Here is a 23,651-nt window from a genome sequence, read left to right on the forward strand (position 1 = left end):
TTGCAGATGCAGAAATTCCTCTGGGTGTACCATCATGAAACACCACTCCTAATTGTGCTGAGGATGAACTGCGCAGGATTAACCTTAGAGAAATGGCAGGCTGCAACTCACTCACTGAGTTAGACACATCCTTTTGCATGATGTAGAGCCCCCCTGAAAAAAAAAAGGTGTTTCAGAGCTCCTTGTAAGTGTGCCCTGGTTCAGAATAATGCCAGTAGATAATAATGCCTGTAGTCTAATACAAAGTGTAAGATAGTGAAGCTATCTGGAGACAAAGGCTGAATGGAGACTTACCAATATGGAACAAAGAAGGGATACACAAAGGGAAGACTAAATCGCTAGAGTAACAGGTTTAATCTCGATTTGTTATCCTGTGAAAGAGGAATACCTGAAAGAAAAAGATGGCAGGGGAGAAAAAGGGACAAAGGTAAATGAGAAACTCGGGAGAATTTATTTTATTCTGTGTTTCCCTATGGTAATAGAAAAAAGATTAGAGGAATGAAGTTGGCCAAAATGAAGATCCACTTAACATTTACTTAAACACTGAAGAAAAAGTTAGGAAGTCAGGAGAGGAAATAAAATATACAGTAGCTACGGTACTGAAATGGTAGCCAGTTATCTGGCTGCTGTTTCTACCTCTGCTACTGCTGTCCTGCTGCATTATCATGTATTATTCTGTGCTTGTGTTTCCCCTTCCTTTGTCTTGTTTATCTGAACAGAAACTGCAAACCGCTCTGGCTTTTACAGTCTTCACATGGTTTAGGAGTTTTCACAGCAAGGCCCTGAGCTCATTATGGCCCTTCTGCTTCCTCTTCTTTCTTTGTGCTGCCTCAGTGCCTGGTAGTGCTATTAATCCCATTAATTGGTGCCACACATTCAAAAAAATTGATTTCTCCTCCCTTCTCCCCTGCTTAGTGTGACAGTTCAGAGCATTGACAAGTCTCAAGGCTGCAGTGCAGTCCATGTGAGCACGTTGTGTTCCCACAGGGAGCCCTGCTGCAGTTGGTGAGGCCCTGATTTACAAGAGGAAGGCCTTCACTTGTAACCAGGCAGATTTAGTCTAACATTAAATTAATAGCAATCAAATTATCAGGAAGCTTTAATTGGGCAATCACTGTCAGGGTTGGGAATTTACTTTGCTGTGTCAGAAACAAACACAAACATACACCAGTGATTTGGAAGCATTGTTTTCTAAATAAAAAGCATAAGAGAATAAGATTAATAATGCTTTGGCTGTTGTTAAAAATAGCTCTACAACCCAAAAACCTATCACATCTTCTAAAATTACCCAGATCTCAGCTTCTAGAAATGAAGCGATTCTTAGTTGCCTAAGCTATTGCAGTCTTGATGGTAGAAGTGTCTGATGAGAAATGATGGACCTAACTATAGGTCTAGGTACAATTCAATTGTGTGTCCTTAAAAATTACCATTGCCACCCATTTAAAGTTTTCAATCATTAGTACAGTAGTACTTATTTAAATATCCACTTAAGGCTCTAGTAAGATATACTCCTTTAGTCCTTTGTTTGAAAACCTAAGCCAGAGGACAGCTTGTGGATGTTAAAGGTTATGTCCTGGGTAGGTTAGCAAGGGCATGCTGACTATATCTGCGGTGCCAGCTTACATGGAAGAGATAGTCAAAATGCAAATGACAGTTTTTAGAAATATACCAGTTTTGTGTATGTGTTGAAGTTACCTTGTTTGGGCTAGAAAGTGATTTTAGTAAGTTGATCCATATGATGTAATTATTTGAACTTGTGTTTTTTTATGACTTCTTTTAAAGCCATTTTTTGCTGCTATTTTTTCACTTGGAAAAAATATTTATTCATTAGCTCATATTTTTGTTACACAGAGACCAATATTAATATTTTCTCTTATTTCATACTTGTGCTTTGCATAATGTAAAAATGGCTTTAATATTGCTATCATATGTGTAACTTAGCTAATCTATAACGTATAGAGTGGAAAGTGTATCCTGCTTATGTAAGCTGATATTTATTTAGCTGTCCCCATTATCTCAGACCTACTTTATTTGTGGGCATGATATGATAAGTGTCAGCCTTAAGCCTGTGCAACCGATGCTCTTGTCCTCCCAGAGGCCAAACAGAAGTGTCCAACATCCTCTCATTTCAGAGACTTTTTTTCAGCTCGGTATTGACATAGTTCTCAGTTTTCAACTGCTCTTTAAAGCTGGTGGGGGGGAGTTCACGTTACTTAGGTGAGGATTCTGTAAGGACCTGGGCATTTTTAATGGAACAAATGATGACTAATCCATGCAGCAAATCATGAAGGTAAACTATATACATGCTTCAGCTTTTTTTCCAGTAGCATTACATATGAATCTGCATTTGAATGAACCTTGTTTTGAGCCATAAGTGCTGGTATTATACTGAGAGGTACAAAAGAAAGAGATCCAAAAATATGATTAGCAGTAGTTAGGTCACTTAATACTTTAGTTTAAGTCTTCATATATCCTGTATTGTGTTTGTCTTCAGGATGCAAGGTATGCTACCTTAAATTCCTTCATAATGACACATTGATGAGCAGATGTGAGTAGGTCTGAGAATGTAAAATTTTATAGTCTTCATTTTTGGAATATAGGGATTGACAGCAATGTACAACTTGGAGCTGGGTAGAAATATTTTATTCTTTTTTTATTCTTGTTGAAAAACACAGCTCCTTTAAACCTTGTTAAGTTTGATAAATTGAGATGTTTTGTTAAAGCAACCTGTAGTGTTTTTGTGATGAGTTGACTTTCAGCTGACCTTCCTCATTTGGCTGAACTGCTTGATGGAAATTACAGTTTGGATGTCTCTTAAGCTCCTACCAGCTCTCTCCATGGCTTGACTATGCTGAGAACAAACTGATAAATCGTGTGTGGAAAACATAGGCCTTAAATATCAATGACATTAATTCTGTCCTCCCTCTTCATGGTTCTCTTTCACATTGAGCAGTAGTGATCACAAAAGTAGGCCATCCATATAAAATTGAATCATTACACAGGAATGCAAAGGTAGGATTTATAGTTTTGGGTTTTTTTTGTTTTCCAGAAGTAACGTCAAAAAAGTCCATTGCTGATGTTTAAAAAAGTGAGCATTAGTATTTGGGTAAAGCTAGATTATTGCTTTAGATTTCAAAAAGAAGCCCATGAGAATAGACTGTTATGCCTGTGATGATGTTTCTTTCTGGAGATGGACTATTAAGTCGAATGGCTATTCTAAGAACCTTCAGAAGAGTGTTTGGCCAGATTTTTGGACTGGGAATAGGTGGACATTTATTCACTGGAAAAATATTGCTGTATCTTATTTATGTCACATTACTATTTGTGTTCAGCTGTAATTAAACCCTACATATTTAGAGGCTTTTTCTGATTTTAAAAAAATTGATATAATTGGAAGCATTGAATTTAAGATGTTGCAAATAATAGGCGTTATACTGCAAAAGTGCTTGAATGGTTTTTTCCATGACTACTTATACAGTGTTTTTGTCTAATATTTGACCATATGAAAATTCATCATAGTATTACACAAAATGGGATCTTGCCATTCTTGTAAGTCCTTATAATAATAGGTACCATTATAATAATAAAAGAAGCCTTTCTCATAGCATCTTTTTGCCCTACATTCAGTGGAACATTTAGTTTATTTCTTCTAGTTTTCTATGATATAAAAAGATTTTGTGAGCCTGATGTATATCAATAATATAATATGTATGTGTATATATATTTGTGGGAAAGGGGAATACTTTCTATGCCTCCCACCAGCTGGATGATTTTTGCATTTGATCCAGTACTTGAGCATTATTTTTATATTTTATACAAAAACTGTTCAAATAATGACATTCAAGTTGAAAGTCAAGCTGAATGAGTGTTACAGAATATGTTTCTAAAGGTCTGTGTGATTACTGCGATATATATAAAAGTGAACCACAGTAAGTTGTATGAGCAATTATAAACCTAACTTTCAAGTGTTTGTAGTGTTGGTTTTTTTTTTTAACTTTGAAGCATACTTTTGTTTTAACATAGGAAATGAGATTTGAAAACAAACATGAAATTTATCCAAATCAAAAATGAAGAAGACAAAACCGAGTTATGTGCTGTTATAGTCCAGGGACATTTACAGCCCCAGCTTGAAGCAGAGTCTGCAGCATTGGTGCAGCTGTGTAGTGCTGAGTGTTTAGAAATACACATTTGGTGTTGGACCATCTCTTCTGTTAAACACGTGCCTGGCTGTAATCCATCGTATCTAATATCTGTCGTATATTGTCAACAAAGTTTGATATTTTCCTTTGTAGAATACAACAGACACACTGTTCTTTCACTTCTGCTAATCAGTTGTCTTTTGCTGAAGAGTCATTTTCTGGGGCACCCTTTTCTGGGCATTGTAGTTAAATCAATTATCTGCTGAAAAACTCCGCTGTGTTTATATTGTATTTTCATCTGCTGGCTGCAACAAGAAAGAGGTACCCTGTTGTAATAGAAATTGTCCAGACGTTGCAAATGAGAACATCTGCCCAACGAGTTTTGAGTCTTACTTCCAGGCAGCACAAAGCCAGTAGATGAGGTGAGCAGGTAAATGTGTGGAGAGGATCTTGGAGGAATTGTAGTATGAGCATACATTTTTGGAAGGTAAGCTCAGTGCCTGCTTTGCAAGCATAGGTTTTGCTTTGTAGGAGCAGTCAGTTAGGCAGCTTGTTGTTCATCTTCAGTAGGCTCTGAATTCTCCTGGGTTCAGACCTCAGCCTTGCCAGGTCTGTGTGTATTCAAACCTTGACACTGAAGGGCCTGCTTTTCATGAGAATCCCGGATGGCAGCCTTGGGTGTTCCACAAGCCTGGGCCATTTTTAGGCGGAGACAGAGGCAGTGACTGTACTTTCTCAGGGATCAGGCAGAGCAATGAACCTGGTAGTGCCAGTGGGAAGCAGTTTGGGAACCCTGGAAGGTGGCTGGAGACATGTAGACCATGCGTAGCTTTGCGCTCAGGGTTAACATTTCCTTCCCCTAGCAATTTTGCTACTGGGTCTCTCATACATGATTCTTTGTGGTTCATGTTGCACTCTAAACCTGAATACTTCAAGCCTGCACTGTTTAGGTCAAAATGGACACCTGCATGTCTTTTTCCCTATGTGTGCCTAATTTTCAGTTTGTTTTTTAGTTTGACTATGATGGGATAGTCTTTCTCAGAAGTTTCTCTGCTTTGAGCAGCAGAAGTATATATTTTAATTTGACTTGAAATAGAGATTATCCATGAAGGCAGAGCATGTTAGAAATGTCAGAACTTTGAAAATAATATTAAGAAAAAAAAAAAGTATCATTAAAGCAGTTTTTCTGTCATCTTGCTCGCTGATGGGGAAAATCATACAGGTAATTTTGGCTTAACTGATGGATGATAAAAATGCATATGGAAGCAATTGCAGATGGATTTTTACTTCCAACTGAACTGGAATTATTAATGTGTCTTCCCAGTTGGGGCTGAAGATAAATTCAGGTGCACTGATACTCAACAGGAATAAAATAGTTGCCGGTATCATGTGGTAGCATGTAATAGATGGTAGTACACAAAATGCTGGAAGATCCCCTAGAGTGTAGAAAAAAAATGGTTAACATTGTTTTTTTATCAGTTAACAGTTATTTAGCTACTTTTATAATATTATTATTTCATGCATTTATAATAAAATTTTATTGTTATATCCATGGGCTGATGGCTTCTGCATGGCGAAAGATTCCCATATTCTTGCATTTAGAGACCAATTCTTTTTATTCTGATTTCATTGTGGGTTTTGCATTTTTTTTAAATGGCAAAGTTCAAGTGTATGTATAATTAAGCAAAAACTTCATCTACCCCTAAATGAACACAAGTTAAAATAACTGCTAATATAACAGTGTTACTCATAATAGTAAACAAGGAGATTTTTTATAATTTCCACTTGCAGTTAGAAAAGCACTGAGTATGAGCTGTGTTGAACCAAACTGAATGTGACTGTGTGTTCTCAAAGGCATTTGAGAGCTATTGGGTATCTGCTTGCAGATGGTCTGCAGTGGCTTTGGTGATTATTCTGACAAGATACTGTGCATCTTGTGTTACCTGTGAAAGGCAAATCAGTGTGACATTTCCTGTGGGGAGGGGGAAAAGGATACAAGTAACTTTAAGTCAATCAGGCAACTGCTTATATGTGAAATAACCTTTTGTCTTCTTAAAATGCTGTATAAAAACTACTTGTTAGTCTTATTTAAGGAGTTCCAGCCACATTTGTAGTATATAAATTCTGCAGATATAAAAGAACCCTTTGTATTTTGTTGTGATAAAAATTAATTTCCCGATTTTTCTATGGGAACAAATTCTGACCTTTTCAGTTCAGAAATCTCTGTTGTATTGGTGCATATTAAACATTTAAAAAGCTGATTACAACATTGATATCAAGTCTTATGAGACCAAGTCAGTCTCTCAAAGGTAAATAAAAGGAAATTAAGATGCATATCTGAATAGATATTCATCTATTTGAAGTGTATGAATAAAAGTTGTAATTAGACTGAGTATTACCAACAATTGTTTAGCTGCTGTAGTAAAGGAACACCTCCAAATGACATGATTTAAGTAAATTCTAACAGTCAGGGAGCATCTGTTAACTTCATTGGAATTTGTTTAGTGATCATTACTTGAGCAAATTTAGGGTTAATGTATTTAGGCAGCTAAAGTCCGGATAATTAAATCTGTGTTAGAGCTGCCCTATCCTGGACTCTGGTAACTCACATTTTCCATTTTGTGTCACTGTAATTGCTGGTTATTATTTGAACTTCCATGTGAATAGTTTAAAAATTCTTGGTCAAGATTAAAAAAATATGAAAGCATTTTTTATAATTATTTTAATGCATAGAACTTATACAGAATATTTAATAACTTTGGCTACACACACTGGACAGCAGAACTTTTTAAAACATCATCTCATATTTATCTTTCTATATAACTTGAGTAAATGTAATGCTGTAGTAATGCAACATTAGTTGTATCCTTTTTCCACAGGAGAAATAATATTGATTTGCCTTTTACAGGTAATGCAAGAGCTACAGTGCCTTGTTCCAAAAGCTGTCACAGCAGAGTGCCTGCTAATGAACACTTGATAGCTCTGAGTTTTAATTTTTCTGCTAACTTGGGCTTGACTGTCTGCAGCTTCATCATGTCTATTATCATGTGGTTTGTATATTACATGTTAGTTGCATGTGCTGGTCATGTGAGTGGTGGTTTCCAGAGGCAAATTTCAAATTGTGGAATGAGCATCAGGCCAAGGGTCCATTGAAAATAAGGCTTTGATGTATGAATGGGATTTTTTTGTGTAAAAGTCATGCTAACTTACAGAGGTTCCCTAATGTTTGTACTTCTGTGATGGCAGTTACGGGATTTGTCAGGACCTCCTTTTTTAAAGAAGGCCAACAAAACAAAAATCATTGAGGGTGTGATCAAAGGAATGATGTGCATTTAATTACAAGCCAAACTGCTGAACTTTTAGTGGAGTCTGAGGTTTGTTAGTCGCATTTTTAGGTCCAAACACTGCATGGGTGGTAGTATGTCTCAAAATGGTGATCCAGAAACCCCACGTATTAAACAAGAACTCACCCATAGTACTAAATGCCAAAGCACAAAGCAATGTCTGAAATATTAGCGAGGTCTAGAGTGTCAAGCTGGAGTTGAGAGGAGGTGTTGCTGTGCAGTGTTTCAGAGGTAACAGTTCCCTGTTTTCTCTTCAAGTGTGGCTAGAAGTGAAGCAGCTCTCCACAGTGTCAAAGGACTATGTCTATATTTTATCTAAACGCTATTTAATACTAGCCACTGGATTGTCAAATCGTGCTCCCTCTTATGTCACTGCCTGAATTATCTATCTGCCTATCTATCTTACTGTGCAGTAGCATAGGTTTAGCAGGCAGCTTAGAAACTTTCTTTCCTGTGATACAGCATAGCCTTGAGTTTAAGACAGTATCCTATGGGGTGAGGGATATGGGTTTGAATTTCCTCAGGCTGATGGTAGCCTTATATTGTATCTAGGTTCCAGTATCCTGAATGAGAACCAGAGCTCGTATGCAACTGGCAGGTATTGGCTTTACTATATTAGTGAGGCATCTAACATTGGTCATGGGTTAGGCATGGTCAGAGAACAGCAACTCCATCAGACCTCTCAGGAATCTTGATTTTCTTGGGAATCTCTTGTAGATCCTGTTATCTTCTCTAGCACCTGAGTTACTAATCTCCACAACTGTTTACATCCCAAGACTCTATTACACGGACAAATGATCCCATAGTGGCCTTATAAAATCAATATTCTAAATTCTTTTTTGTGTCATTACATCTTTAACTTTAAGCGTGAAGTTTAAATGTGGTAAATGTGTTTTGTAAATCTTTAAAAATTATAATCCTTTATGCTGAACAGATCTCTAACTAATCTATTTGAATCCAGTCCTATTTAGAAACCTGAAATCCAATGTCAGTATCATCTCTCTTCCTATAACTGAGGCTGCTTGCCACAACTTTGTATGCAACAGAAGTATGGACTTTCTTCATGTTAACCTAATGTTCATAGGTACTTCCCACCTGTAATCTCATGCAGTCCAACATTGCCTATTCACAGTTGTTAATTTCATTATACTTAATACAATTTTGCCCCAGGTATCACGTTATATTTGCATGTGAAACCACTACCCAAAGCCTTAATTAAGATGGCAAAACCCTGTTTACTCAGGCTGTTTGGTGGTTTTTTGTTGGTTTTTTTTTTTGAGCACTTAGTCCACTCTAGAAGATTGGGGTCTGCCTTCTTTCTAAAGAGCACTGATCAAGGCTTGCATCTTGAATTTAAAATGTGGTCAGAAGAGGTGGTCACAGAATCTCTCTTCTATTCACTTGCTCAGGGACTGTGACGTCCTGTGTTCAGTCCCCTGTTCAGCGTGCAGGGATTAGACTCATATCTCTGACCTCCTTGCAGGCGAGTGTCAGCAGGCTATAGCATAGCTATTCAGGCAGCTACCTTGGAAAAGTAATCTTGGATTGTGGTCACTTCCCCATGATTGGCTTTGTTTGATCCTGAAGTTTTTGGATAAAATAGGCACATCCCTTAGGTATATCAGATCACAAAGGTTCACTTACTGTTTATGTACCTGGAATATTTTCAAGTCAAACTGATGGTATCAATACTACAGAGATTGTCAAGATGCAATTTTATTTTGGGGTAACTTCTGTAACTCTCAGTTTAGATACTGAAATCTTTTACTGGCCCATAGTTTTCCTAGTACAATCATGCATAACCACACAATCCTTGAAATTATTATTTGAACTCTGGTAATAAAAAATTTTAATTTAATTTAAAATGATTGAACTGAAAATTAAACAGATCCACTCACTCTCTTTTGTAATAAGGCATACTTTAAAAAAAAAAAATTCCAGTAGATTAAAACCCTCCGTTAGATTATGCTCATACTTCAGAAGTAAATTTATTATAAGGGATCTCATTAAAGAAAGTGGATATTTAAGTGGACAGAAACATTATTTCTAATTCTAAATTTATGGCCAGTGTATGATTCTACTATCTTCGTTCAATGGGTAATTTCAAAACTGTTTGTATAGTAAAGCCACCACCTAAGTAGCACTATGCAAGTGATAGGATTTGAACTTCAGTCCAAGGCCTGAACTGGGTGTCAGCCTCAAAATGGCCCAGAAGGTCTGATGTGGTATGCTGAAATCTGTACTGTGGACATTCCAATAAAACTAGAATTTCTAGAACTGCTAATTACTTAAATACTGGAAATCTCTGCATGTACATACATACATACACCTGTGAGAGATTCCTGGCCAGATTCAATGTTTTAAGGCCTTAGGTCTGTGACCTTGGAGTTTATTTTTTTTTACTTACACTTCCAAATATTTGTATTTCTGTTAATATGCTTATGCTAAATACATTATTGCTTGTTTGGTTTTCTGTTGTGTTGTTGTCTCCTTCGTTCATGTGGGAGATCAGCCTCAGAAGTCTTCCTCATGCCTGCTAGTAAATTATCCTGTGGTGGCTGATAGTGTACCTGCTGTGCTGAAACCAATGAGTAGGCAAAGCTGCGTGACCAACATGAGCGAAGGATCTAGGATTTGGAAACGTATATCCACAGCTCACCAGAGAGTCCTAAGCGTGCTTTTCTTTCCTTCTCTCCTGCTGTGTTGGTGACTGCCAAACAGTTCCCAGCAGGAAATTCCTCTAGCAGTACACGCTATTAAACAACTCACAGTGACTTCTTCTGGAAGTTGCTGTTTGGAAGGGCTCTGCTCCTTGCTGGCGTTCTGCCTCAGGTGCCATGGTTTTGCATGCAGTTAGTAGCTTTTAAAATAGAAGTGTAAAAAAAAGCTTGTAGAAAAAATGATTTTAAACAAAATTTTTAACATTAACTGTTGAAGTGTAAAAGTCATATTGTCATTTTTTTCTTTGCTCCAATACTGCTATCCACAGGGGATGTTGTCTGAGTACAATATCAGGCCTTCTAATGTGACTGCTCACCACCAGTTTTTATTATACAGCTAGCAAAGTTTTGACAGGCTTTTAAAAGGATGAAATATGAAGTGAAGAAAACTTAGATTTTTCATTTTGCATGTCAATATTTCATGTATATGAAGAGCCATTTTATTACATACAAGCGATATAAATTTGACTGGCTTACACAGACAATTCATGGACTATGTGCCTTTTGAACTTCTAAGATGCATCTGATACCAAAAAAGAGGGTCGAAGAAACTCTCTAAGACTTGATTTTGGAGTTTTAGAAAGCAGGCATTCTTTATTGCAGCACTGGGTGCATGGGGGATCGCTCCACCTATCATGCACACCGTCAGGCCTAATTGTGCGGGTTAAGTACATGTTCTACATACATATTCACTAGATTTCCAAGAAATGTTATACATATTCATTAGTTTTCTGGGAAACTATTAGCATATGCAAATGTCCTTTATGCAGGCGTATTGAAGGTCTCTGGTGGTCTTCAGGAGTCCTCTGGTGGTCTTCCATAGTCTTCCTCACTTGTCCGCTACTTGACCCTTCTCGGATGATTCTGCACAATGTGATCTTCTGCATGGTTGATACATCTTATCCTGAAGAATGCTCGTTAGTGCTTCTATTATCTATGCTTACATTTTGATGTAATCCATATGGATACTTCTAAGCTAAGTTACCTAAGAGGGCTAAAGTCCTTATCTTCTTCAGAAACTGCAAGGCCATCCAAAAGCAATTTCTCACACATTTTGCAACATACGGAACCCCCATCCACCACTGATCAGCAAACAATCAGGCAAAGAAACAGCAAGGCCATTGTACTCAGAAAAACATCCTGCATCACACCACAGCCTGTAATATCAGATCTATGTTAACGTAATTTTACAGCAAATATATGTCTTTTACAAACAGAAGGAATTAATGCTTCTATGTTTTAGGTAGAGTTTGCATTGTATATTATGAATACATTCATGAGTATATGAATTACTGTTTACCTCAGTTGTCCAGTCATTACAATGATAATGAATGTATTCTCTTGAATATATGCAAAACACTGGAAAATCTTTTTCACTTTTTTTGGCATATGTACCCATAATAATAAAAAAACCTATTGAATATATTCAGTATTTCCAGCTATGCATGTTTTGTCCCCATATGTATATAATTTTTCTGCATGAGACCATAAATCTTATTCCTATAAGGAATTTAAGTTACTGTATTTAAGCCCTGTTTTTAAGTTACCTATTTTCAGGTTGCTTTAAAATGTTTCACTGACCATTTTCTGAGTTAGCCTGATGCTTTCAGTATTAGTACAATTCAATACTGTGAAATTCAGCAGTGCTGAAACTCTAGGTGTTAGAAAATATTCTTTACTTACACTGTGAATTTATCTGGGGTGTGGCTGAGCCCTAAGCTTCTTTGAAGTTGACTTTTTCTCTTCCAATTGCTTGTGCTCTTAGCAGCGTTTTGGCAGCTGACCTAAACTAGAAGTTCATGGGAGCGATCGAAGGCAGTGGCTCTCTAGCACAAGCATATTAGATTCATGCTGCCACTAGGTACTTTGTGGTTATCTACAAAAATGTAGTCATTATTCACTTGTATGTGCTTTGTATGTACAATAGACAGAAGAGTAGTAGTGAGCCATGTGAAATGGGAGAGAGAGGAGCACAACACCAGGCTGTCAAACTTGTGGCTCTGAGGAGTTTGCTATAAAAAATGATTCGACAGTGCTTTCTTTGAGGCCATGCCACTGTTGGTGGAACGAACCCCAGTGCACACCTTGTAGCTACCAGTGCAGTGAAGCAAGCAGGGGGGATTAGGGGATGTTGTTTCTGCACTACAGCTGGGACTGTTCTTTGCTGGTTGTAATATGGTTTCAGGCAATGGGTGGGATGGGTGTGCACCTTGCTCATGAGTTTAGGTAGGACTAGGACTTCCACCAGCTTTACACTATATCATCACTTGTTGCCCAACTGCAGATTTAGGTTCTTCTGTCTTCTACTGGAAAAACTAAGAGTAACAGTGTTGAAATCTGGGATTTTAAGTAGTAAGAAATTGGGACTCTTAATTCCTAGACCAAATTTATCAGTCATACTTCTAGTATTGTGCTTTTAGATATTATAATGTGACTGCAGTTGAAAAAATATATGAAAGTATAAAATCATGCCTTGCATAGTAATTTTCTTTAAGCACTGACAAATCAATCAGTTTAATTCCCCTAAACTGTGAGAACAGGAACTAGAAAAAGCATGAGAAGTGATACATGTGCAACATGTATTTCTGGTAAGTTTTTTTTCTGGTAGTATATCGGTAGTATATCTAATGTGTGATCTAATTCAGAAACATGTATTTACATTTTTTTAACTTTATTGGGATAAGTGATCCGGGGGTGGGGTGGGGGGGGGAAGACAGAAAAGCACCTGACAGGTGTGGTTGGTTGCTGCACACATTTTGAAAATGTGTATTGTCCAAGTTTTCCATGGGATGCAATGGAAAGGATTTCCATCAATCTTCAAAACATTTCCATAGTTAGATTCTAAAAAAGATCTGACATTTTTTTGGGTAGGCTCCTGGAAGGAAGGAAATGCTTGCAATTCTGCAGTCACAGAGCTGTGATCTAATTCATCAAGGCATTTTAAGCATGCACCTGGCTTTATAATCATTTACTTCTCATGCATAAAAAATACCTAAGCTTAAGTGCTTTGCTGAGTCAATCCCTCAATAAACCAATTGTTTTTTTCATGTGCAGCCTTCTCCTGATCGCCACTCATAAACCCTTAATAACCATTACTATAGTGGCACTGTACTGGGTCTGGCTGGGATGGAGTTGATTTTCTTCATAGCAGCCCATATGGTGCTGTGTTTCAGATTTGTGACTAAAACAGTGTTAATACACCTGTCTTTTATTGCTGAGCAGTGCTTTCACAGGGTCAAGGCCTTCTCTGTTCCTCACTCAGCCCACCAGAGAGCAGGGTGGGAGTGGGCAAGAGGTTGGCAGGGGACACAGCTGGGACAGCTGACTCAACCTGAGCAAAGAGATATTCCATACCAGATAATGTCATGCTCAGCAATCAAAGGTGGGGGGTAAATTTTCTGAAGTAGCCACTGCTTGGGGACTGGCTGGGCAGCGGCAGGTGGTGAGTGATTGCCTTGGCATCACTCATTTAGTTGTTTTTTTCCCTTCCCTTTGGTTATTAAAGTGTTTTTATCTTGACCCATGAGTTTTTCTCGTTTTTGCTCTTTTCATTCTCTCCCCCATCCCTCTGTGGGTGGGAGTGAGTGAATGGCTGGTGGGTGCTTAGCTGCTGGCTGGGATCAACCCACCAGAGGTAGCCACAAAAATACCTACTGCTTTAGTTCCTAGTATCACCCTCCCTCAGAAAAAATTTTGTGCCAGGTAGGTAGAAGATAAGTCAGTGAAGTTTAAACTGGAAATATGATACAATTTTTTTAACATTTGCAGTAACGAATCACTGAGCACAGGAACAAGTGGCTTCACCTTAGACCTTGAAATTGGAATAAGATACTTCAGCTGATCAGAGGAAGATGAGCTCTAGCCTCTTGAGTTAACTTTTACGAAACGCAGTGATGTGCAGTCAGTGTTGTTTTATGGCTGTAATTTAAGGAAATCGGTCCAGGTTGTAATAGTCTTTCCTAGCCCTTATCTGTGAGTATTCCTTTTGATGTAAATCCTACAGACCTCTCAGAAAACCAGTAGTTTTCATTTTCTTTTGGTTGAACTGTGAAGTGCCTCACCTTCAGGGTAGAATTTCCACTGGTTGATAGAGTGGGTGGAAACTGAGGAAGATTTCTGAATTACACTTTAGGGAAACCTTAGTGTGTTTCTGCCATAACACGAACTACGCTTGTTTGATAAATCCTGGCTTAGTTCAGATAATGATATGGTAGGCATAATTCCACAAGCGTGAGATTGTTACGCAGAGAAATAGCACTGCTGAAAAAAGCGTAAGCTGTTGTAGAAAATCTCTGTGATTTGAAAACTGTGGGAGAAAATGTGGTAACTGTTGACATGCTTGGCATATCTGAGAGCATGTCTTTAATATTTTGTTCTTTTACTGAGAAGTAGTTAATGTTTTAGAGTAACCTAGTACCAGTGACCTCCCTTTTGACAGCATTCTTGTCTGAAATGATTGAATGGGAGAAAGGAAATCTTTCAATAAAAAAGCCAAAGAACAAAGGCGTTTGATGCTATTTTGTGACCCCTGAAGTGGTATACTACATTTGGGACAATGATATTTGAAATATCAAGAATAAGATAGGAGGAAAAAAATCCCTCAAAGGATACATAAGTAAAAAAATACATCAAGAGGTTTAGGTAGATATTGCATGTTATGATGTGCATGGTGGAGTTTGATAAACTGTCATGAGCTCACTCAGTGGAATTTTGGAACTGTCCACCAGACCTCATCTATGCAAAAATTGCTAAGTAAGGTCAATGATGCATATTTTATCAACTGTTATATACATGAGTTGATTAATATCAGATAGGGCTAGTTCGTCCAACTCAGGGAACTGAGTATATGATTTGCAAAGGATTTGTAGTGGAAAGAATTTGTTGTTTCCATTCTGCTCTCCAGAGTCTCCCTAAACATATGGTTAGTAACTTAGGCCCCAAAATTGGTCTTCTGTTGTTGAACTGGTAGAGATATTTAATAGATGAACATTGAACGAGGACTGTTAGCTATTCGATGATGTTTGTTTTCAGACTCCCTCTTATTATTCTCATTGTATGAACCAAAAGTTTACCTCTTTTGTATATCAGAGTTAAAACCCTGATTTGAGATGTGAAAAAAGCAGTTTGAGACTTTGAATGTTAGTAGTCTGAGTCTGACAATGTTACCTGGGCCACTAGTCCCATATCGTAGATTTCCCTACCAGTGCCACCTTCAGGGGAATTTCGTTTGCACCATAGTATCAGGGCCACCATATAAGCTTTGTATTTTCTCTTTAGTTGTATGTCCAAAGTAACTTCTTTGTGGGGTGGGTTCCATGCTGTGTACTGCAGTTTTGGGATATTAAATTTAGCTGCACAGCTAGCTGAAACAGCGGGAATGAGTAGTGTTGAGGCTTTGAACAAAGAAAGTTGGTTGAAAATTTTTTAGTCAATTCCAGGTAAAAGTTTGAATATTTTCACAAGCTGAGTAGGACTACTAATCCTATAGAGGTTTGCTCTCAACTGTTTTTCTACCCTGGTTAATTTTAAACAACTAGTGTGGTGCAGGCATGTGAATTGTGTTTATGTGGAGATTTGCTCTGTGTTGAATTTTATTCCATAGGGAGACGTGGTGATAATTTCATGAACATTTAAAATACATTGAAGTCCATTTCGATTATAGTCTATAATGTGATTTTCTTCTTTTAATTCTGAATTGCTTGAGAAGATTTAAAGCCTAGCTATCTTCTGAAAGAAGGATGCTGGTATTTTTCCTTCATTTCCATCGAAAATAATCTTTTGTGGTAGAAGCAGTGATGTTTACTTTTATTCTCTCATTTAAGAATTGCAGACTTTTATTTTAACCAGTAAGAATAATGTTGAAACATGCATTTTTAAATATTTTTTTTTATTTCCTTGCTTTATTACTGCAGAAGTCGGAAAGGAATTCTAAACAAAAAAATGTGCCAATCACTAAAAAGTTTATTAAGCTTACTTCCCTTCCACAGGTTTTCATTCAATTTTATATCTTCTTTGTTCACTTACAGCCTGTATGAAGTGATTAGCAAACCTAAATTTAGAAGTTTGCCTGTCTTCTAAGTGTCTAAGCTCCATTGCAGTCAATGGATATATAGCTAATACAGCCAGTAGAGCCTGGAGAGCAATTCTTCTTAAGTGGACATACACTGGCTAGTCAACTGGGAGCTCTCTAGGCTCCCTTGACTTCATTGACAAGATCACCATTCACGTCGGAGTGAAGACTGCTGTATTTAATTGTCTTAATTTGGAACTGCATTCCATCAAAACCTTGTAGTTTAAGCTGAGCCACCTAGTCTCTTTGTTTGGTCAGGAGAGAAGGAGACAGACGTCTTCTGAGGGCAATTCACTCTACCTACTTTAAACATCTAATTTAAACCATGAAATGAGAGCATAATACAGTCAAAATCTGTGCAAGTAGTGCAACAGTCTGTAGAAGTCTATATAGTTAAAAACAAAACCTGTGATTGTTGTGTAGTTACTGTTATCAATTACAGAGCAAGATAGAATGTCTCTTAATTAACTTAATAACCTGATAGGTACATTTAGACATAGCTAATTAGAGTTTTCTTGTAATTGGGCCAAGGATTAATAGACTGTGAAGACTGTTTCATTTGTATTAAATGCATAAACAGTCACAAGGAAATTAAAATTTGAGCCTGCATTGAATAATTAATACAGGACCTCAGGATAGCACAATAGTGAAAGATTATTCTCTTTATAAAGAATTAATATATTAAGTTGCTGGTTTAGACCTGTTTTTTTCAAGATCTTTTGCAGCCTTACCAATATGTGCACGAATCTCTCTTGGAAGCATCCACAGATCAACTTTTGCAAGCTTCTTTTAAAACAGTCTGTCTTACATAGTTTAATAAAACTAGTGAATGTAAAAGCATATGAAGTTACCATTGCAGAAGAAAGTAGAAATAACTGGTTTCATTTCTGGTTTGCACAGTGCAAGGTAAAATCCTTGGAGAAGTTAACTGCCAGTTTTTCTGGAGCTTATATCACCTTTCTGCCCGTTCTTTCTCATTCTGGTCAGGGCAGAACCTAATTTTGGGCAATACAGTGGAGAAGCAGCAGAAACAGTGTCTTCACCCTAGTGCTCCAGTCTGTAGTAATCATGGAAGTTCGCTTTCACCCCTTTTCTGTGCTGCAGTGTCTCTTGTGGGTGCACAGGGAAATTAACAGCTACTGACATCTGAACAGGCTTCTTCACTTGTTACACAGCTGGAAGGGAGAGTCTGAGGGCAGTCCCACTGATAGAAAAGACAAAAGGACATAGACTGAAAGGAAGACATAGCAGCAGAAAGAAGATAGGAGGAGAGAGATTATGGGTAGTGAGCAGTTGATCTGGCAGCATGGAGACTCAATCTGCCATGACTTTTTATTTGTCGTTATAAGGCATACTGTGCATGGAAGAACATATTATAAAGGTAGAGAAGAAATTCTATTTTTCTTACTTGAATTAGGTAAAAATGATAACAAGAAAACTGAGAAATTTGAGCTAGAAAGGCAAAAAGTATAGTTAATATTTTAAGAGACATGTAAGTGTCTTGCATTTCTGTTTTCATGCATAGTTGAAACTGTTGAATTTTTCATCAAGAAATGAATCTCAGTTTCAATGATCTTGTGCCATTTTTACTCTGCTGTTAATGCAGAGGCGGCTTCATTGAGACTAGTTGGTCTTTTTCCTTTTCTTTTTCTTGTGGAACCTTGCCTACTTAGCACATTGTGAGTCAGACTGCTGCTAACCAAAAAGGAATTTTATTTTTGTAACTTGTTGTACAATTTAGTTTTTCTTATTTAATACATTCACTTTTGTCATCTTTTTTTGAAACATTTCAAACTTGTAAGAGTATATTTAGAGTACCACATAGTATGTTATTCCTGCTGTCTATGAAGGTGTCACCCAAGCAACAGATGAGAGCATCAAATAAACTTTGGATAATTTCATCAGAAGTTTAAGATAGTTTTACTAGGGAATGAGGCTAAGATGAGAATACCCCTAATAGGCATTCCTCATCTGTAATGTCTTTTTACCTTCAGTGAAGTGTATGTTTTTATTTAAAAAATGAGCTGAGTGCTCACTAAGTACAGTAACTGCCTGTGTGAAGTTTTTTGCTTTTTTTGTTGGGTGGTGGTTTTTGTTTGTTTGTTTGTCTTGCCCCTCCCACCCCTCTACCCCATGCCATAGCTAAGCAACCAAACACAGGCAGATAACATATTTCTTTGTAATTGCCAATTTGCTGGGGATGACAAGAGTCTCAAAGGAAGCATGAGCTTGAAGAGCATGGGTGGGGGCTGAGCAGATGGAGTTAGGTCCCTTGATGGACTGGGTGGCAGAATTTGGTAGGAGGGCAAAGGCAGTGAGGATCATGGAGTTGTGATCCTACTTCTGGGATCTCTGACAGTGTGACAGGAGGATGTGGAAGGAGATAACACCTCCTGCGTGTGAATGTGAATTTACACAGAGCATATGTCTGAAGCTATTATCACTGCTATTGTTATTGCTGGTTGGGGTGGAGGTGTTTGCAAATTCTGCAGAGTTTGGGAACGCAGCTGTGATAAGTTGGAGACCACTTTCACACCTTGCTTGGAGCAGCTTGAGAAGCAAATCTCAAAGAGCTTCTTTACTCCCCTTTTGCAACAGAATACTCATAGTAAAGAACTATGTCTTCTTTAAATGGCAGGCTTCGTAATCTGGGTCACCTTTGTGTTGACTTGAAGTTGTATTTACTTTTAATGACAGTGCTTAAGGCAGATCAGTTTGAGGCTTTTAACACAAATAAGTAGTATTTTTTTTGAACTGCATACTATTTTCAGTTTATGAGGATTCCAGCAATGTTGTTTGTTTTTTGCTTTAGATGTACAGGATTGGTACAACTCATTTGTTACTCCAGATAGGTAAAAGAACTACAGATATAGGCTACTTTTAAATTTTCTTATTGCTGTCACAGAATAGAACTGATTATGCTCTGGGACAGCACAGATCTCTATATCACTCAGGCCTTACTATCAATATGTTAACAGTAGATAAAAAAGTGGTCCTTTTGAATAGGAGCTAATTTCACATCACCTCAGAATAGCACTTTTTTTTTTTTTAAATTTGTGCAATTACGTTCTTTAGTTTTATTGCTGTGTCTCAGAATAATGTAAAGAATCCTATAATCGGTTTTATTTTATTAGGTCTGTTTCTGTTAATGAAAGACCATTTCTTCCGGTAAGAAGCAAATCAGTGATGGCAACAACTCAGTAGCATTTGTCTTACATTGACATGTAGACATTCAAAATTGTTCATCTCTGTATTATCTTTTTTAATGCTACATTAATTTTGCAATGTATTATTAATAGATTGTCACCCATGCATGTCTTTAAAAAATTAATAGTATTAATGCATGTATCTCAGTTCTCATCATCTTGCTTTTATTAATCTAAGACATAAAAATCATTTTCAAACCATGATTCAGAGAAATTATTTAAATTACAAGTAAGCTATTACAACTGACGCTTTTCTCTTGGTAATAGAATTACAAGCACAAGATTACATCTTTCCACTTGTCACTAATTCTGCATTTTGGCAGGGAAAAAAAGAAAGGTTTGCTGTTACAGTGTTGCCAAGCAACCAAAATAAGAGTTACTCCAATTTCTGGATTTTTCTTGTATGATGTCGATCAGAGGGTTTCTCCTACCTTGGTGAGAGACAGTCTAGATGAAGTTACACTCCATAGCTTTACCGTTTCCAAGATTAGTAAGTAGCTTAATTTCTCCCTGTGGAGTTCCATTCAAAACCAAAGTTACTCTTTTTTTTTTTTTTTTTTTCATTCCCTGTAGATAGTTATCAAAAATCATATCACAGATAAACATGTCTTCACAACACATGAGATAGGGCATGTTTTCTCTTTTTTGTTTTCTGAAGTTTAAATTTCTCTTTCTGAAATGGAAAGCTTGTTTCTGTCTCATTTTCACTTATAGCTAGTTGTTTATACCACTACTTGAATAAAAAAAATGGAAAGTCTTGGAGTGGACAAAGATAACTTGCTGTGTCTTAATAATCCTGCATGCTGTTACTCATGTTTACTGCTATTTGGTATACTCGCTCTTAAGTATCTTTTCCCAACACAATTAACTGATGGTAATACCAGGTAACTACCAGTATTTGAAAAATCATTTATTAAATGAAGGTGTACAGAAAAGATGAAGCAGAGATACGACTTAAGTGTGTGGAAGTTATGGAAAGATTTATGCTTGGGAATAGATGAAGAAAGAATAAATGCTCTTAATAATTTAGTCAGTTTTTTGTCCTGATTTTGTTGTAGATTCTTGTAATTTTTTACATCTGTGGAGCTTTTTTGTTTTGCAGTGGCAGCCACACATGTCCTGTGAAACTGTGTGGATTTTGGGCTCACATCCCACATTAGTCATTGATTTCCTCTCAGGGCACATGTCCATCACAGAGCCACAGCTTCTTTCTGGACTCCTAATCTGTGTAGGGAGCCAGGAAGAGCCTCGGCAGCAATATGGAGAGTTGCTTTCTGCAGCCCTGCAAGGCCAGGGCATGTAACAGTGATTAGATAGTATCAATGCATGACATAGGAGATGGTTTCATGTTGACAATGGTTTTGTATCCGTATCTGCAACAGTGTAATAAAATATTTGCTCACGTCTATACAGTAATATTTTGGAGGACTTGCTTTAAAAAATGTCTGCCTGTTTGATCAGACCTTGGAGTTCTCCGATACGAGTACATATTCTAACTAGATCATTGTTCTATGTCTGGGTGAGATCAAAGATGCACCAACCTTCCTGATACGCCAGTTTCCAATGAGAAGAAGTTTGGATGTATGAGTCAGAGAAGAGCTACTTGCTGCTCTGAAAAGGTGCTTGTTCAGAATGGTTAAATGAACAGTATTAAGATTGTTTTGGGTAAATTTGAGCAGGTAGCAGGGGTTGGGTTGTTTAACGTAAATTCCAGTGGATAAGTGACTGTATAGGGTAAGAGCACTTCAGACATGAACACTTCATAGGGCAAAGCTAGCAGTAGTTTGAGGACATGGGTGTTTCCAGCTGTTTTCTTCAAAGTTGAAAACAGGCTTTTCATTTATAAATGCTCCTTTACTTTTGGTAAATACAAGATTAGTTTAGGTGAAATATCCCACTAATTTTTTGTTTTGTTTTAATTTTCTAAAGGAGTTGATGACCAAGCTGATAACAGAGACACCTGACCAGCCAATCCCATTTCTAATTGATCATCTTCAGTCCAAACAGGGGAACCGCAGTCAGCTTCAGAGAACGTTGTCTGGCTCTGCTGCCCTTTGGGCAGAGAGTGAAACATCAGGTATGTTCTGTATGCTGGAAAGGGCTAGTCTCCTGTATAATCTTCCCAAACTTTTGTCCATGAATTCCTGGATGCACATGTACCTGCTGAACAGGTACTACTCTGTAGTTTTGAGCATGCACAATAAATCCTGTTTGTCCAGTAGATACTGAATTTAATATATATTGTTGGCTGTCAGCTCAGCCTCTGTATATATCATGTGAGTATGGATCAGAGGTACAGGGTGGAAACAATCCCAGTCTCAATGAGAAAGAAGGTGCATATAAAGGTCCCTTGATTCCCCTGCTGTCCTCTTTGCTTTCTCTTTCTCTTTACCTTGTTTTCCTTTTCCCTCCCATGGTGTATTTGTGCCTGAGATTAGCCTCTGTTGAGGTATTTTCTTTAATAATACACATTTTTTAACAACCCATCATTCCAACACTTACTGAGAAGATGCTATTACTACTTTATGAACTCCAGTGTGAATAATTTATGACTGTAGATCTTCAGAAGCATAAAAAAAAATTCTGAAATAATACCTGCTCTGATTCTAAAGTAGAAATTTTAGCTTTGATATTCTGGTACAAGCTATTAGAATGTTGGGTTTGTATTTAAAAATTGACTGTGATCTGTTTCAGACTATAGTAGATCTCAAATTGCTGATAGTCAAAATGTTAGTTGCCTGACAAATCAACTTTTTATTTCTATCAAATGTAAAGTTTTAAGCATAGGCAGTCAGACATGTAAGAGAATAAATGGAGGTAAAGGACTTTTTAATAACAAAAAATAAGATGTTATGTTTTTAATGAAAATCACATTAATGAATTTCTAAACTTTGTTTAGGAAATGGAAGAACTATGAAATTTAGCATAAATCAGAGATAGGAGAACAGAAGGAGCTGACTTTGGTTTGGACTGATAGGTCTTGTTTTTTCTGGATTAATTGTTTATTTTTTTTGAAAAATGACCCTACAAATGTTATAATTGCCTGATTCAATTCTTTTAACAGAAAATAAAGGAACAAGGAGAGATTTTAGAAGTTATGATAAACCTTGGCAGGTAAATGCAAAAAAGCCTAAAAAGTCAAAGAGTGACCTTGCCGTGTCCAACATTTCTCCACCATCACCGGAGTCCAAGTCATGTAAGAAAGCTTCACTGCATTATTAATTCATGCATACTTCCAAACCCATAGTATGTTTTTCTGTTGAATTAGGATTAAAATGGAAAGCAAACTATGAGCAGTTGAAATGGCTAGATAAATGTTAGAAGAGTTTGATTCATGCTTTACTTTCACTTGAGTTATGAATATTTAATAATATCCTATGTTGTCATCTACAGATAAAATAGAATTCTAGATAGATAGATAAAAAACAGAAGAATATCTGGGTGTCACGCACAATTTTATGTTCAGATACCAATTATGATTTTATGTTTTAGTTTGCATTGCCATTTTGCACGTGTAAAATCTGTTCTGTTGATATTCGTCCGAATAATATTTTTTTCAGTGGGTCAGGCAATACAAAACTATCAATTATGAACAGATACCGTTCAAGATATGCGGGCAGTGTTAGCAGAACAGGTGTACTGCTCTGAGGTTTGCTGAAGGAATCTAAATGTACACTGAAAGAAAAGGCAGAATAGAAATAGAGTGACTGAAGAGAATATTGTCAATGACCTGTAAAATAGAAGTAGTAAAAATAGAGGCAGCAAGCCTTAATGAAATATAGTGCTTCCTGTGTACTGGCTATTGAAGAAATTTAATTTTTAATCTTGATTTTTAATGGATTTTTTTTACATAAATATATCATACATCTACATATATATATGTGTAGGTACACACACACGCAGGTGTGTATACAAGATTTGTTCTTGAAAATAAATTGCAAAATTATATTTTTTTCTGTTGACTATTGTAGCTTTTTGAAATTTTTATAATAGCTAAATCTTTTTAATAACTCAGAGTGTGATTAGGTGGGCCAGATGAGAACAGATATATACTATACTGCAATATAAGGCTTGCTGTCTTTCCTCTAAAAGCAAGATGGGAAAGTCTAGACTGCAGTGGAGTCAAAGAAAAATCTCCCAGTGGCCTCAGTAGGTCAAAATATAGCACAACA

At 37.0% G+C, this 23,651-nt stretch overlaps 1 protein-coding gene across 3 annotated transcripts in view; it reads left to right on the plus strand.

Moving 5' to 3' along the window:
• The window catches only part of C5H8orf34 (chromosome 5 C8orf34 homolog), a 175,900-nt gene that overhangs the window by 10,809 nt on the left and 141,440 nt on the right, over nucleotides 1-23,651 (plus strand). For all 3 annotated transcript variants that reach the window (XM_052788306.1, XM_052788307.1, XM_052788308.1), the window contains exons 2-3: nucleotides 21,409-21,556; nucleotides 22,544-22,675. In XM_052788306.1, coding sequence (XP_052644266.1) covers nucleotides 21,409-21,556; nucleotides 22,544-22,675 — 280 coding nt within the window. The remainder of the gene's footprint in view (nucleotides 1-21,408; nucleotides 21,557-22,543; nucleotides 22,676-23,651) is intronic.

Source organism: Harpia harpyja, chromosome 5 (assembly GCF_026419915.1).
Source record: "Harpia harpyja isolate bHarHar1 chromosome 5, bHarHar1 primary haplotype, whole genome shotgun sequence".
Taxonomy (NCBI): Eukaryota; Metazoa; Chordata; class Aves; order Accipitriformes; family Accipitridae; genus Harpia; species Harpia harpyja.